Source organism: Macaca mulatta, chromosome 2 (assembly GCF_049350105.2).
Source record: "Macaca mulatta isolate MMU2019108-1 chromosome 2, T2T-MMU8v2.0, whole genome shotgun sequence".
Classification (NCBI taxonomy): domain Eukaryota; kingdom Metazoa; phylum Chordata; class Mammalia; order Primates; family Cercopithecidae; genus Macaca; species Macaca mulatta.
In genome coordinates, this window is record NC_133407.1 from 185,595,761 (window position 1) to 185,611,840 (window position 16,080).

The 16,080-nt window shown below is 34.7% G+C and overlaps 2 protein-coding genes across 7 annotated transcripts in view; both read right to left on the reverse strand.

Annotated features, from left to right (window-relative positions):
- The window catches only part of CRYBG3 (crystallin beta-gamma domain containing 3), a 532,216-nt gene that overhangs the window by 132,585 nt on the left and 383,551 nt on the right, over positions 1-16,080 (reverse strand). The gene's annotated exons all lie outside the window — the stretch shown is intronic.
- Positions 12,567-16,080, reverse strand: part of ARL6 (ARF like GTPase 6) — a 37,616-nt gene continuing 34,102 nt past the window's right edge. For 4 of the 6 annotated variants that reach the window (XM_028843124.2, XM_015128586.3, XM_077990152.1 and 1 more), the window contains one exon: positions 12,567-15,635. In XM_028843124.2, coding sequence (XP_028698957.1) covers positions 15,610-15,635 — 26 coding nt within the window. In that variant the 3' untranslated portion in view covers positions 12,567-15,609. The remainder of the gene's footprint in view (positions 15,636-16,080) is intronic. The other 2 variants (XR_013413354.1, NM_001257760.1) reach the window with 2 other exon arrangements.

Here is a 16,080-nt window from a genome sequence, read left to right on the forward strand (position 1 = left end):
ACTCGTCATTTACATCAATTATAACTCCCAATGCCATCCCTCCCCCATCCTACCTCCCCATAATAGGCCCGGTGTGTGATGTTCCCCTTCCCAAGTCCAAATGATCTCATTGTTCAGATCCCACCTATGAGTGAGAACATGCGGTGTTTGGTTTTCTGTTCTTGTGATAGTTTGCTGAGAATGATGGTTTCCAGCTGCATCGATGTCCCTACAAAGGACATGAACTCATCCTTTTTTATGGCTGCATAGTATTCCATGGTGTATATGTGCCACATTTTCTTAATTCACTCTGTCACTGATGGACATTTGGGTTGATTCCAAGTCTTTGCTATTGTGAATAGTGCCACAATGAACATACGTGTGGATGTGTCTTTATAGCAGCATGATTTATAATCCTTTGGGTATATACCCAGTAATGGGATGGCTGGGTCATATGGTACTTCTAGTTCTAGATCCTTGAGGAATCGCCATACTGTTTTCCATAATGGTTGAACTAGTTTACAGTCCCACCAACAGTGTAAAAGTGTTCCTATTTCTCCACATCCTCTCCAGCACCTGTTGTTTCCTGACTTTTTAATGACTGGCATTCTAACTGGTGTGAGATAGTATCTCATTGTGGTTTTGATTTGCATTTCTCTGATGGCCAGTGATGACGAGCATTTTTTCATGTGTCTGTTGGCTGCATGCCTGTCTTCTTTTGTATCTCTCACTTTAAATCAAAAGCTAGAAATGGTTAAGCTTAGTGAGGAAAACATGTCAAAAGCTAAAACAGACCAAATGCTAAGCCTTCTGTGCCCAGCAGTATTAGCCAAGTTGTGATCACAAGGAAAAACTTGAGGGAAATTAAAAGTTACTCCAATGACTACATAAATGAAAAGAAAGTGAAACAACCTTATTGCTGATATGGAAAAAGTTTTAATAGTCTTGATAGAAGCCACAACATCCCCTTAGGCCAAATCCTAATTCAGGGCAAAGCCCTAACTCTCTTCAATTCTATGATGGCTGAAAGAGATGAGGAAGCTGGAAAAGAAAAGTTGGAAACTAGCAGAAGTTGGTTCATGAGGTTTACGGAAAGAAGTCATCTCCATAATATCATAGTGGAAGGTGAAGCAGCAAATGCTGATGTAGAAACTGAAGCAAGTTATTAGAAAATCTAGCAAAGATCATTGATGAAGATGGCTACACTAACAACAGATTCTTAATGTAGATGAAACAGCCCTATACTGGAAGAAGATGCCATCCAGGACTTTTATTACTGATAGGAGAAGTTAATGTCCAGCTTCAAAGTCTCAAAGGACAGGCTGACCCTCAGGGGATAATCAAGCTGGTGACTTTAAGTGGATGCCAATGCTCATTTACCATTCTGAAAATATTAGGGACTTAAAAAATTACATTAAATCTACTCAGCTTATGCTCTAGAAATGGAACAACAAAGCCTGGATAATAACACATTTGTTTACAGCATGGTTTACCAAATATTTCAAGCCCATTTTTGATACCTACTGCTCAGAAAAAAAAAAAAAAAAGATTCCTGTCAGAAATAGTCACTCATGAGCTCTGATGGAGATGTACAAGGAGATGAATGTTGTTTACATGCCTGCTAATACAACACCTATTGTGCAGCCATGGATCAAGGAGTAACTTCAACTTTCTAGTCTTATTTTTTAAGAAATACATTTTATAAGGCTAGAGCTGCCACAGATGGTGATTCTTCTGAGGGATCTGAGCAATGTCCATTGAAAATCTTCTGAAAAGGATTCCAGATGCCATTAAGAACATTCATGAGGCCGGGCACAGTGGCTCACACCTGTAATCCCAGCACTTTGGGAGGCCGAGGCGGGTGGATCACAAGGTCAGGAGATGGAGACCATCCTGGCCAACGTGGTAAAATCCCGTCTCTGCTTAAAAAAAAAAAAAAAAAAAAAAAAAAAACAAAAAAAACTAGCTGGGTGTGGTGGTGGGTGTCTGTAGTCCCAGCTACTCAGGAGACTGAGGCAGGAGAATCACTTGAACCCAGGAGGCGGAGGTTGCAGTGAGCTGAGATCGAGCCACTGTACTCCAGCCTGGCGACAGAGCGAGACTCTTATCTCGAAAACAAAAACAAAAACAAAAACAAAAAAGAACATTCATGATTCCCGTGAGAAGGCGAAAATATCAACTTTAATAGGAGTTTGGAAAAGATTGATTCCATTCCTCATGGATGACATTGAGGGGTTCAAGACTTCAGTGCAGGACATAGCTGCAGATGTGCTGGAAATAGTAAGAGAACTAGAATTGCACACAGACCTTGAACACATGACTAAGTGGTTACAATCTCATAAGAAAACTTGAATGGATGAGGAGTTGCTCCTGATGAGCAAAGAAAGTAGGTACTTACTAATAACCATATGTCTAATTTAGGACTAAAATCAAGTGTATTCAAGAATCAAAACAATCTGACAGCTGCGTGGCATTCTGATATGAATTGCTTTTCTCATAGCTAAAAGTTGGCAGGTTGAAAGTACTACTATTATGAAATCCTGACAGGAACTTGGTCCATCTTTATTATTAAGAGTTAAAGTGTTTATTTTAATTGGTTGCAGTACTGTATTTTCTAATATATCTACAACTTCACTCTTGGCGAAGATGCTGTGAGCATTGTTGAAATGACAACAAAGGATTTCAAATATTGCATAAACTTAGTCGTTAAAGCAGGCGCACAGTTTGAGAGGACTGACCCCAGTTTTGAAAGAAGTTCTACTGTGGGTAAAATGCTGTTAAACAGCATCAGATACTTCAGGGAAATATTTTGTGAAAGGAAGAGTCAATCAATGTGGCAAACTTTGTTGTCTTCTTTTAAGAAATTGCCACAGCCACCTCACCCTTTTGCAACCACCGCCCTGACCAGTCAGCAGCCATCAACATGAAGGCAAGACCTTCTACTATTATAGCAAGAAGATTAGAGTTAGCTGATGTCTCAGATAATAATTAACATTTTTAAGCAATAAAATTTTTTTAAAAATTAAGACATGTACACCATGGTTTTAGACATAATGCTATTGCATACTTAATATACTATAGTATAAACATAATTTTTGAATGCACTAGGAAGCCAAAAAGTTTATGCGACTTGCTTTACTGCTATATTCATTTTATTGTGCTAGTCAGGAACTGGACCCATAATACCTCTGAAGGTATGTCTATACATGGGAAAAGGGAGGAAGAAGTGCCAAATCACATCATTTGGGCAGGCTGTGCCTGGGGTCCTGGATGGATTTCACAAATCACAGCTCTAGAAGCATGGATGGGAAACTTGCAACCAGAACCCCGTTGAAACACTATTTAACAGATTTTGAATCTATTGAAACATTTATATTAGGAATAGTACACTAGTCGAAAAGCAGTATCAAAAATTAGGAGTGCAATAGTAGGCCAAAAAAAGAGAGAGAATTAATTTTTGCTTGCTGTCTGATTTGGTTAGGAAATACGGCAGTGAATGAGTGCTACTACATTGTGAATCATCAAATACTATGTGTAATACAAGAACATATAAGGGCTTTGGAATGTTAATATGAAACTACCTTTAAGTGAACTCTTTGCTACATTCTCTTGACCTTCTTCAAAATAATTGCATAATTAAAAAGTAAATGACAATGATCAGGTATGAGAAATAGGCACATGGAGAAACTGCTGCACTGATCCTAAAGTGACCTACATAATTTGAATTTATAGCTGCCAATCCTTGCCTGAGACAGGTTAGACGAGTAAATCTAGCTGGAGGAGTCTTACTAATAACCATATATCTAATTTAGGACTAAAATCAAGTGTATACAAGAATCAAAACAATCTGACAGTTGCGTGGCATTCTTACATGAATTGCTTTTCTCATAGCTATTAGCTGGAATTCATTCAAAAGTTGGCAGGTTGTAAGCATTACTATTATGAAATCCCAAAAGGCACTTGGTCCATCTTTATTACTAAGAGTTAAAGTGTTTATTTTAATTGGTAGCAGTACTGCATTTTCTAGTATATCTATAACTTTCAAGAATTACTTAATTTATATGATAAGTATACTTACATTTCCCATATTGGTTGCAATTATCAATCTATTCAGACAGTTGATTTTTATGAGTGACACCATTTCAGGCATTCTTTTGTGAAAACACTCATCTACCTTTTATTCTAATTCTTCAATATGTAAAGTTCCATTTTCTCTATATTGTTATTTCATATAATTTTTTCTAAATATCTTAATTTTGAAAGTATTTCAAACTTATTGAAAAATTACAAGAATAGTATGAAGAACCTCTTTTTATTTCCTGAATCATTTGAAATTATGTTGTCAAAATGATGTCCCAAATACTTTGATGTGTAACTCTTACAAACATAACCATTCTCCTAAAATTCTAACTGCAATTCAACTCTCAAAATCAATAAATTAATGTTGATGTATTCCACTGCCTTATCTGCAGATTCCATTTAAGTTTTGACAATTATCTCATTAATGTTCTTTTTAGCAAAGTGATCCAGTCCAGAATCACATACCACATTTAGTTGTCACTTTAATCTCCTTTACTCAGTAAAAATTCCTCAGTCTTTCATTGACTTTCATGACTGTGACATTTTTTACTGTTACAGGCCACATTTTGGTGTAAGCAGGATCTTTTTATTTGGAAATGTCTGGTGTTATCTTATGGTTAGATTCAGGCTGTACATTTTTGGCAATATTCCGAAAGTATGTTACTATGTTCCTATGTTCTCATTGTGTCAGGTGGTACATAATCTTTTTCTTTTTCTTTCTTTTCTTTTTTCTTTCTTTCTTTCCTTTCTTTCTCTTTCTTTCTTTTTCTTTCTTTCCTTTCTCTTTCTTCTTTCTCTTTTTCTTTTCTTTTCTTTTTTCTTTCTTCTTGTTTTCTTTCTTCATTCTTTTTTCTTCTTTCTTTCTTCTTTCCTTTCTTCCTTCTTCCTTCCTCTTTCTTTCTCTTTCTCTCTCTTCCTTCCTTTCCCCTCTTTCATTTTCCTCCTTCCTTCCATCCTTCTTTTCTTTCTACAATGCTATATTCTCATTGTGTCAGGTGGTACATGATCTTCCTTACCCTCCCTCCCTCCCTCTCTCCCTCCCTCTCTTCCTTCCTTCCTTCTCTCCTTCCTTCCTTCTCTCCTTCCTTCCTTCCTTCCTTCCTTCCTTCCTTCCTTCCTTCCTTCCTTCCTTCCTTCCTTCCTTCCTTCCTTCTCCTTCTTTCTTTTCTTTCTTTCTGACAGTGTCTCACTCTGTTGCACAGGCTGAAGTGCAGTGGTGTGATCTCTGCTCACTGTACCTTAGACCTCCCAGGCTCAAGCGATCCTCTCACCTTAGCCTCCCGAGTAGCTGGGACTACAGGCAGCACCACCCAGCCCGCTAATTTTTGGAATCTTTGTAGAGATGGGGTCTCACTATGTTTCCCAGGCTGGCCTCAAACTCCTAGTCTCAAGTGATCTTCCTGCTTCAACCTCCCCAAGTGTTGGGATTATGGGCGTCTGCTACCACACCAAGCTAAGGTACATGATTTCAATTTCTCTCATCACAGATGATGTTAACTTGGATCACTTGATTAAAGTGATGTCTGCAAGCTCCCTTAATTGTAAGCTATTTTTTTCCTCTCTGTAATTAGTATTTTGTGGAGAGATAATTTGAAGGTATATAAATATCCCATTCCTTGACAACATTTCATTATTATTTTTAGCATCCATTGATGTTTCTAAACTGAATAAATTATTACAATGATTGCCAAATGGTGATTTTCTCATTCCAACATTATTTCTACATTTATTTGTAGGTGTTCTACTGTTATCTCATCATTAGTCGTTACATAGACCATTACTATCTTTATTCATTTTGATGTTCAAAATGTCACAGGTGTTGCCAGCTAATGCCCCTTCAAACTGTCTTTGTGTCCTTTTACTACGTCTACATCATTATTTGAGCATTTTTTAACTTTCTGGAAAAACAAAATGTTCCAGGCTTATTCTGTCCATTTTCTGCTCCGTTATGGAAGTGATCATTTTCTCAAAGAGTCCTACTTCTTTTTAGTGGACAATATAACCAAGATACCTACATGTGGGTGCCAGGTGTTCTCACTGCTGTTAGAGTCACTGCCCCTAGGCACATACACTGGTATATACACACAAACAGCATCTCTGCCTATCTCTGTATCTATATATCTGTCTTTCTACCTACTGAAATTCACGAGCTCATACCGATACCTCCAACTGTAATCCAACAATCCTACTAGTTTTCTTTCCACACCTGTAACTCTCTTCTACACTCTGGAGGATGACTCCCATTATTTTCAATATATTGTTAGAGTATTTCCTTGCTAAATGTTACTAATCACCTGTTACCACCACCACCTCCCTGGACATCTGATGTAGAAGCCCTCTTTACCCTTCTCACGCTCCAACATCCCATGCCAGGCAATATGGATGCCTTTGTCATCCTACAGGGGTTCCAACAACTGGTGCTAGGCCACTCCTGCTGCTCTATCATCACCTCCATACAAAGATGCATAACTTGATTGGCGCCACATACCATTTTGCATTCCCCACCAGCATTGTGTGAGAATTCCAATGATTTCATGTTCTTGCCAACACAAGGTAATACCAGTTTTAAAAACTGTAGCTATTTTAGTACGTGTGTAATGGTAACAAATCATAGTTTTTATTAGCATCTCCCTCATGACTAATGACTAATGATATTAAGCATCTTTTCCTGTATTGATTGACCATATTCTTTTGTGAGGTATCTACTCAAGTGGCTTGCTCATTTTTTGTTGTTCTTGTTGCCTTCTTTCTATTGATATATAATAGGTCTTTATATATTATACAAGTTCTTTTGTCACATATATATATTGTGGATGTTTTTCCTGTTATGTAGCTTGTTTTCCAGTTTTTAAAATTGGACTGTTTGTCTTACACTTTGAAAGAAGTTGTAGTTGCTGGGTGTAGTATTCTACAAATAGGAGTTGGGTCTATTTGGCTGATTCAGATAATCTATGTCTACTGTTTGTTTTTTTTTTTTTCTTTTTTGCCTAGTTATTTTATCAATTGCTCAGGAAGAGGTATTTAGATCTACTGTAGTTGTGAAATTATTTCTCCCTTTATCTGTCAATTTCTGCTTTACATATTCTGAAACTTTGCTATTGGATGCACACACATCTGTGATGAATCATAATGAAATGTCTTTATCTCAGTTAATTATTTTTCTTTTGACGTTTATTTTATCTTATATTAATATATGCACTCAAATCTTCTTACACTTACTGCTTCCATAATCTTTTTTTAATACATTTACTTACAACATGCCTGCATCTTTATATATTAAATGCATTTCTTGTAGAGAGCAGATAGTTGAGTTATGCTTTTTAAAAATTCATTCTGCTTATTTCTGATTTTAATTGGAGAATTTAATCCAATTAAATTTATTCCAAGTATTGATATAATGGTATTAAGGACAGTTTGTTCCTTCTGTGTTTTGTTCCTTTGTCCCCCATTTCCTTATTATGTGGATTAATTGAGTATTTCTTAAATTCCATTTTAATGTATTGGCTTTTTAATATTTCTTTTCTACATTTTTAAATAGTTGCTCTAGGGATTACAATATGCATCTTTAATTTATATTGTCGATTAGAGTCAATATTGTATCAATTCTTGTAAAATGTAGAAGTTTTACAACTGTTTGGGTCCTTTATCACCCTCACCATCCTTTTCAATTATAGTTATCGTATGTTATTTGTATGAAATCTACATACATTATTAGCCACACACGGATATGTTATTCTTTTAAACATTCGCATGTATTTTAATATTTTTTAGAAAGAGTTTTACATTTACCCAGATATTTATCATTTCATTGCTTCTTGAAAATTAGACTTCTCATTTGGTATAATTTCCCTCCAGCCTGCAGAATTTTTTCTTAGTTTTCTATCTTAGAATTCTGGATTAACTTTCTTATTTTTCTTTCAACACTTTAAAAGATACTGTACTACTGAATTTGGCATAGTTTCTAATAAAAATGGACTTTTTTTTTTGTATCAGTTTGTATAGAAACTTATTTGTATCACTTTTACTCTGTAAATAAGGTTTTCTTTCCTCTGGATGTTTTTGATATTTGGTTTTCAGCAATTAGCTTTGCCATATGTAAGTTTATGTTTTGTATTTACTTTATTTGGGGGTTTCTGAGCTTTTAAAATCTATAAATTATGCCTGTCATTTAATTTAGATTTTTTTCAGCTATTATTTCTTCATAAATTTGCTCCATTCTTTCTTTCCTATCCCTGTGAGCCTCCAATTGCATATATTAAAAAATCTTTTTCTGTTATCCCACAGGACCCTTAGGGAATGGCTAGTTTGTAGAGCAGTCAGAACATGCACATTGACCAATTAAGTTTGCAGTTTTATATGGGTGAGTTTCATGGCACCCCAAAATAATTACAATAGTAAAGACCACTGATCACAGATCATCATAACAAATATAATAATAACAAAGTTTTAAATATTGTGGGAATTAGCAAAATGTGATACAGAGATACAATGTGAGCAAAAGGTGTTGGAAAAATGGTGTTGATAAACTTGCTCAACACAGGGTTGTCACAAACCTTGAATGTGTAAAAAACAGGGTATCTGTGAAGCACAATCAAGTGATGCTCAATTAAATGAGGTATGCACTGTTTTCTTTTCTGATTGCAGTTCATTAGTATACTATCTTAATATATGACTATACATTAATATTAGTTTAGCCCCTTTGAAAAACAATTTAAAGTAGTGCTAAAGAAAAAAAAGACAAAATCATGAGTTAACTGAATATAAAAATTTCCTTAGAATAAGACACTCTTAGCATTATAACTTGTCATTCTGTCATGCAATAGTCTCATGTAGCCATTTTTCTCAGTTTGTTTCTGGAAGGTAGAATATATTAAGAGTGAAGACAAAAATTTAAAAAAATATAAAACTGATGTGATTTAGATATAGGGTACTGTATAATCTTTAAGATAAATTTAGGTCTTCTTTGAGGTGACAGTAATTCAAACGTTATATCAAAGGGAAATATAATTGTAGGCTCCATAAATATAGTTGCTCCTTGCATACTCATTCTACTTTAGGGAAAGCTTTATTCATATAAAGACTAAGAAGCTGCTCACTTAGTATGATTTGGTTGGTACTGATATCAATGGAGGCTTCCACCTCAAGATTTTCCTGATCTCTTTTAAGAAAGAGTCATAGTCTATTTCTACCCATTCTTCTCATAGACAATTGAGTATCTCTGTTATATCTAAAGATCTTATTAAAAGAAAAATACTGCCTCTTGTCTTTATATATAGAGATTCACACTTTGTTTTAATCAGGAAACATATCAATATTTTTTTCTGAAGTCCTGTGTTAGATATATTCTGTATTAGAAAATAAATTTAAACATTAACAAGATACCATGTAAATATAGGGTCTTAAAAATCTTTTCATTTGTTCTTAAAAAATCTTGTGCTGCTATGCATAAATAAAATGAAATTATTCACAGTATGGGGGTTTTACAATGTGAAAAGCAATAAGTGATATTTTATGAAACTATAAACTCACTGAATTAGAGAGCATTTAAGATAATAACCCAGCATCTAAAAATGCACTAAAAACACTATCAAATGTATAATAAAGTTCCCAGAAATGGCAAGAGGTAAGAGCTGATATATTTAAGAATTACATAAAACAACATATTTTTTAAAAAACCCCTAAAACTTGGTAAGAATAGTATACTTGCAAGACATAACTATAAATCTGCCTAAGAAAGTCCCAGGGAAGAGTTAGGGATCACTAAAGTGTGAGCTTGCTATGACTTTAGGAAGGTGCATGCATCCTGATACACACATACACACAAACACAAACACACACCCCCCACAGAGCCTAAGAAGAGTGTGAATGTGAAACTGCTTTAACTCCAACAGTAATGATTACATTTAATTGGAGGACACATAAATCAATTTTAGTCACATAACATTGATACTTCATAAATTATTTGGAAGAATTTGAAAACTTCTCAAAGAGATTATAAACACACACACACACACACACACACACACACACACACACACACACACACCCCACAGAGCCTAAGAAAAGTGTGAATGTGAAACTGGCTTTAACTCCAACAGTAATGATTACATTTAATTGGAGGACACATAAATCAATTTTAGTAATATAACATTGATACTTCATAAATTATTTGGAAGAATTTATAAACTTTTCAAAGAGATTATAAGAGACAGACCAAATTCTGAGCCTCGTCCTTTGTGGACATGTTATTCGTTTAGGCAAATGGCAAGTGTAGAACACTGACGCATAAACATGAAATGTTTGTAATGAAGTAAACATTCTTAGCTATACTTGTTACATAACTCAAAAATACAAATATCTACAAATTGAATTATAAAAATGTTTCTCCTGCAGGGAAGTTTAAGGTTTTCCCCTGATCTGTTCACAGATTAACAGGAAAAAAGGCATACAAATTTATTTTGTGCAGTCATGTTCAGAGGAGTCACACAAAATATAAAAGCTCAAAGAAATGGCCCTACGGCGTTTTGATACCATCCTGAGACTACAGAAAGAATAGCTAGACGCTTCACCCAAAATGGTTTATGGTGGCAAGACAGGTTATGGGAGCGGGGAAGAGGAGGCTTGGCTAGCAAAGGTCGTCTAGTTATATAGATGAAACCTCACAGACAGCAGAATCGCAGTTAAAGGTATCAGACTCTCAGTTCATCTTTCCTTGATCCAGACATGGGAGGGCTCAGAGAAAGCTTCGCTGCATCAGCGCAGATTTTCTCTGCAGAAGAAAATCTTTCCCACAAAAGACAGCTTTGTAGGGCTACTTGTGTTTGCAGGCCCTCTGCATAGCTTTCTCAAAAATACACCAAATTAGTATATTTTATTTTTGTTTCCTTCACTATATGCTAACATATACATTTCAAGACTATCAACAGTAGCTATCATTTACCTCAAAATATTGGTAAAAATCATCAGGGAATCTGAAAGTCCAAGCCAGATGCTTGGGGAAAATTTGTATGTGTTTCTATACTTTTAAAAGTTAACATATTTGATGCTTCATCATCTGCCTTATTTCTTGCCACCCATTTAAAGAAAAGGAAGAACAAAAACCAGAAGGCCAAGACTTAATACTTTTCATTCTCAATGGGAAATTAAAGAAATTCCAAAGAGCATTGCTTTTCAGCCATTTGCACCCAATTTTTCATTTTTAATACAATTATTTAAGAAGAAAGTAATTTCAAATTGTTCTATTGCACTTTAGAACGTTTAGCTTTGCTATAAAGCTATGTAAAGGGTAAGAACACAGATTCCAGGGCCAGATCTTGTAGACTCAAAATCTGGTTTCCTCCATTTATTTGCAATATGCTATCTCTTGCCTCACTTTATCATCTATTACAGGGGTAAACAAACTTTTTATGTAAAAGGCATCAGACGGTTTATGTTTTAGGCTTTACAGGCCACATGTATTCTCTGTTGCTCCTCCTCCTTTTTAACAACCTTTTTTTTTTTCATACTTTAAGTTCTAGGGTACATGTGCACAACGTGCAGGTTTGTTACATATGTATACTTGTGCCATGTTGGTGTGCTGCACCCACAGAGTCTCACTCTGTTGCCCAGGCTGGAGTACAGTAGCACAGTCTTGGCTCACTGCAACCTCTGCCTCTTGGGTTCAAGTGATTCTCATGCCTCAGCCTCCCAAGTAGCTGGGAGCACAGGCACATGCCACCACACCTGGCTAATTTTTGTATTTTTAGTGGAGACGAGGTTTCCCCATGTTGGCCAGGCTGGTCTCAAACTCCTGTTCTCTAGTAATCCGCCTGCTTTGGCCTCCCAAAGGCCGATTACCTGCTGGGATTACAGGCAAGAGCCACCATGCCTGGCCTAACAACTCTTTAAAAATGTAACATAAACATTAAAGGCAGTACAAAAATGGGTTAGCAGTTTACTGACACCTGATCTATATATAGAGATGATATTTACCTCACAAGGTTCTTATGACAATTAAATGAATATATGTAAAGTGCTTATGAAGTGTGGGCACACTGTAAAAGCTATAAGATGTTTATCATTACTACTACATTTCTAATCAAGTTTTATTTTCAACGTATCTAGTATCCCTGGATGACTTTTAGCATTACTTGGTGATTTAAAATTTGGAGACGGATTTTATGTCTTTCTTGGTTTATTCTAAATTGCCAGAAAAGCAGTTTAACATGGTATGCCGACGAAGCTTCTAAATCTGGTGTTGAAATCAAGTGATTGGAAGAAACAGCCATAAAGGTTCTGAGGCAGGCAAAGTTGAGCAGGAGCACCCATACGGAGAAAGATGAAAATGTAATAACTAAGTAACCTAAAACATTCAATTAAACACAATAACAATTTCTTAATCACTATAGTATTTCTTTCTAGTCACAGACATACACAAACCTATTTATTTAGGTGACCATGTAATACCAGTCATTTATTTTTATGAACAAAGGGAATAATCAGAAAGCAGAAAATAAGTACAAACTCGGTTAAGATGCAATGGTATTTTAATGCACCAGAGTTATAAGCAAGATGAATTTGCCTTAAGTATTGCAACTGACCGAATGTTTGTGTTCTCCCAAAATTTCTGTGTTGAAATTCTAACCCCTATGTGATGATATGTGATGATATTAGGAGGTGGGGTCTTTGGGAGGAGCCATGTGAAGATGTAATGGGATTCATGCTCTTATCAAACAGACTCCAGAGAGTTCTCTTGCCCTCCTTTTGCCATGTGAGGATACAAGAAGAAGATGGCAGTCTGCAACCAAGACGGCTCTCACCAGAACCCAACCATGCTGGCAATCTGATCTCAGACTTCCAGCTCCAGAGCTGTAAGAAATAAATTTCTGTTGTTTATAAGCCACCCAGTCTACGGTACTTTGTTATAGCAACCTGAAATGACTAAGACAAGTATTATCAAGAGTAACTGCACATATTTATGAAAATCACACATGATATAAAAAATTACAAAGAAAAAATATCTTAAACAACCAGGAGACAATTTGTAACTTTTTCGCAGAGAGCTTAGAAATAAAAAACAAACATATAAAACCCAGCCCTTTTGTGACTTACAAAGCACAGGCTGAACAGGGCCATATACAAATATTTAAATGCAAAGCACACAAGAGAATAAGTTTCAAACATTTTACAAGGTGTTATATTCAAATACAGAGCTTAATGAATTAAACTCTGTAACACAGTGATGTCTAGACATGAAAAACAACTTGCTTCAGCTTTAATAAAATACATTTTAATTGTATAATATGCTAAATACAAATGCAATAATCTCAGCTTATTCACACTTATATGGCATCCTGTGACTACACTGTTGCCCAACTTATTTCTACATAATCTTTACATGAAAATATGGAGAGGGATGGATGTTTATAGACTAAAAACTAGATTTTGGAGATCATGAAAACAAAGAAAAAGGGTACTTCTTCTAAATATTTGCATAGGTATGAGCTACTGTAGTTTGTGGAATACCAAATAATTTGTTAAAATAGTTTTAAGGACTTTTACCAAAGTCATTTATGTCCAGAGTTTAAAATTTGAGTAGAGCTAATAGCTTTTTTTTAAAAAAAAAGAAAACAAAAAAAAGCCAAAGAGTAGTCTCTAGTCTCTGACCTTCCCTCTACCATCCCTGTCCTGGTTGCTGTCCCAAGAAAGAGCCTTTTCTATCATTTTAGTTGTTATTCTGGTAGATATATCTGTATTTCTAATATCTACCATACTCGAATCATCGCTCTTAAACAGACTGCTTGGTACTGAATCCTAGTACCAGACTTACTAGCTCTTTGATCTTTGGCAAATTACATAACATTTTAAGGCCTCAGTTTACTGATCTATAAAATAGAAATAATAACACCTACCACATAGGCTTATTGGGAGGATTAAATGATGAAAATTCTGTATGTGTAATACCTGCTTATAATATAATGATCGTATAGTAGTGACTCTTACTAATTTTATTACTACCTTATGATAAGTGAGCGAGGATTTGAATTCTCAATCAGTTCTTTCTCCATCCTAAAATAGTTGTAGCATATCAGTTTTTTAAAAAATTACATTCATTGTTTCCATCATTATGTACTTTCCATATCTGCAGCAACTTTAGATTAATAAGATTTTCATTTTGTATCCTCTAAAACAATGTACAAGAGAGATGGTAAACTACCTAAGATGCTACGCCATTGGAATTTTCTGGATAACTTTCAATTTGCCAAATGCCAAATCACTGGTATTTCTGGACTATGAGAAACTGGAATATAAAACTTTTATTGTAGCTTTATATGCTTTTATTAAAATCTCTGTGAAACATATACCACTACTGCAGTTACTATAACATCTTTATTACTTATTTTTGCCTTCTATTTTCAAAGCTAAGGACATTTGAGATGGTATATATTATATATTACAGTTTTTCTTTATATGCAATGTTTATCAGGATCAACAACATTGCTCTATATACTGTTGCTCAGTGATTAAAATGAAGGATTCTATTTAGAGTTCACAATTATATGTGGTCTCTAATTTGTAAGAAATAATAATTCGTGTGTCTGAGATATGTCTAAAATTATAAAGAACATTTATGTAGCAGTTTATGTCCATGAAAAAGTTAAAAGTCACAATTTATTTTAACAAAGTGCTATGGCAAATTGGAGGCATTTAAAAGGGAAAAACAAGATGTCAGTTATGATTACTGAACAATCAAACATTAATTTACTTTATACCTCTTAATCTGAAGTTGCAATATTTTCATTCAGCCAATGAAATAAAATTAGATACTATCCATGAAAAGCTTCTCAAATTATCCCTTAATGAATTTTAAGTTATCTGAAGATAAGGATATGTCTTATTTACCCCGTATCATCATTGCCTAGGACTATGCTTGACTAGTTGGTGTAGAGATGTTCAACATACACTGAATAAATAAATTCAGCTTAACTTAGTCTCAGATGGTTTACAAATGCTTGACAGTATGACACCAAATACCATACTAATAGAGCATTATTCTTTTCAGCATAAACAAAGCACACTAGTTGGTACATTACATTTTACATTTTATTGACGGTGACACATAGTAAAAATTGAATATATATTAATTACCCATGGTCCCTTGTAAATATTTAAAGTTCTTTTTCAGAAGCACAATTCATACTGCAAAGTCATAAACTAAATTTTTAAAAAAGACAATTAAAAAATAAAATACACTGAACATATCATAAATTATGATGGGCTTGTAACTCTGACTTTTAGACATTCTACATACAATCAAATGTAGACCTTCACTAAGAAGTTGATAATTTTAGGGAGCCCTTTTGAGGGAATATTCAGTTTTTAAATAATTAATGGCCGAATTAGCATACCTGAAGTCCTATGTTCTTAAAAAGGTCATTCAGAGTCCATAAATGCAAGCAGAAAATTATATTTTTTGATGCATAAACATCTTTTACAAAACGTAAAGTATTCTGTTTGCCTTAGATAGATTCCTTGAATTGAAAATTGCAGAGGTTTCCAACTATTATCTTTTCATGTCTTCACAGTCTGGATCTGATCTGATAACAAGAAACAAAAATTATTAATCTCTATAGGGCAAAATATATTTTCTAAAGTAATCTAAGTCAAATCTATACAACATGTTGGAAGCTTATGTATACATTTGCTTTTGTTATTATTATTTTTTAGAGATAGGATCTTGCTATGTGGCCCAGGCTGTACTGGAACTTCTGGGCACAAGTGGTCCTCCCACCTGAACCTCTCTAGTAGTTGGGACTACAAGTGTGCACCAGGTCCAGCTACATCTACTTTTTTAAAAGCACAATTCATTCTACAGTTATTATTTTTATTAAAGTTGTACATTTGCATACAGTCAACTAGTTCTATGAGATTTCTAAGCAAAACAGCAGTACTTTGCTTCATCTCCATTCCTCCCTTTCAGGGGTAACTACTTATAACTCCCTTTTAGATGAATACTTACAATACCTCTAAACAATATACTTT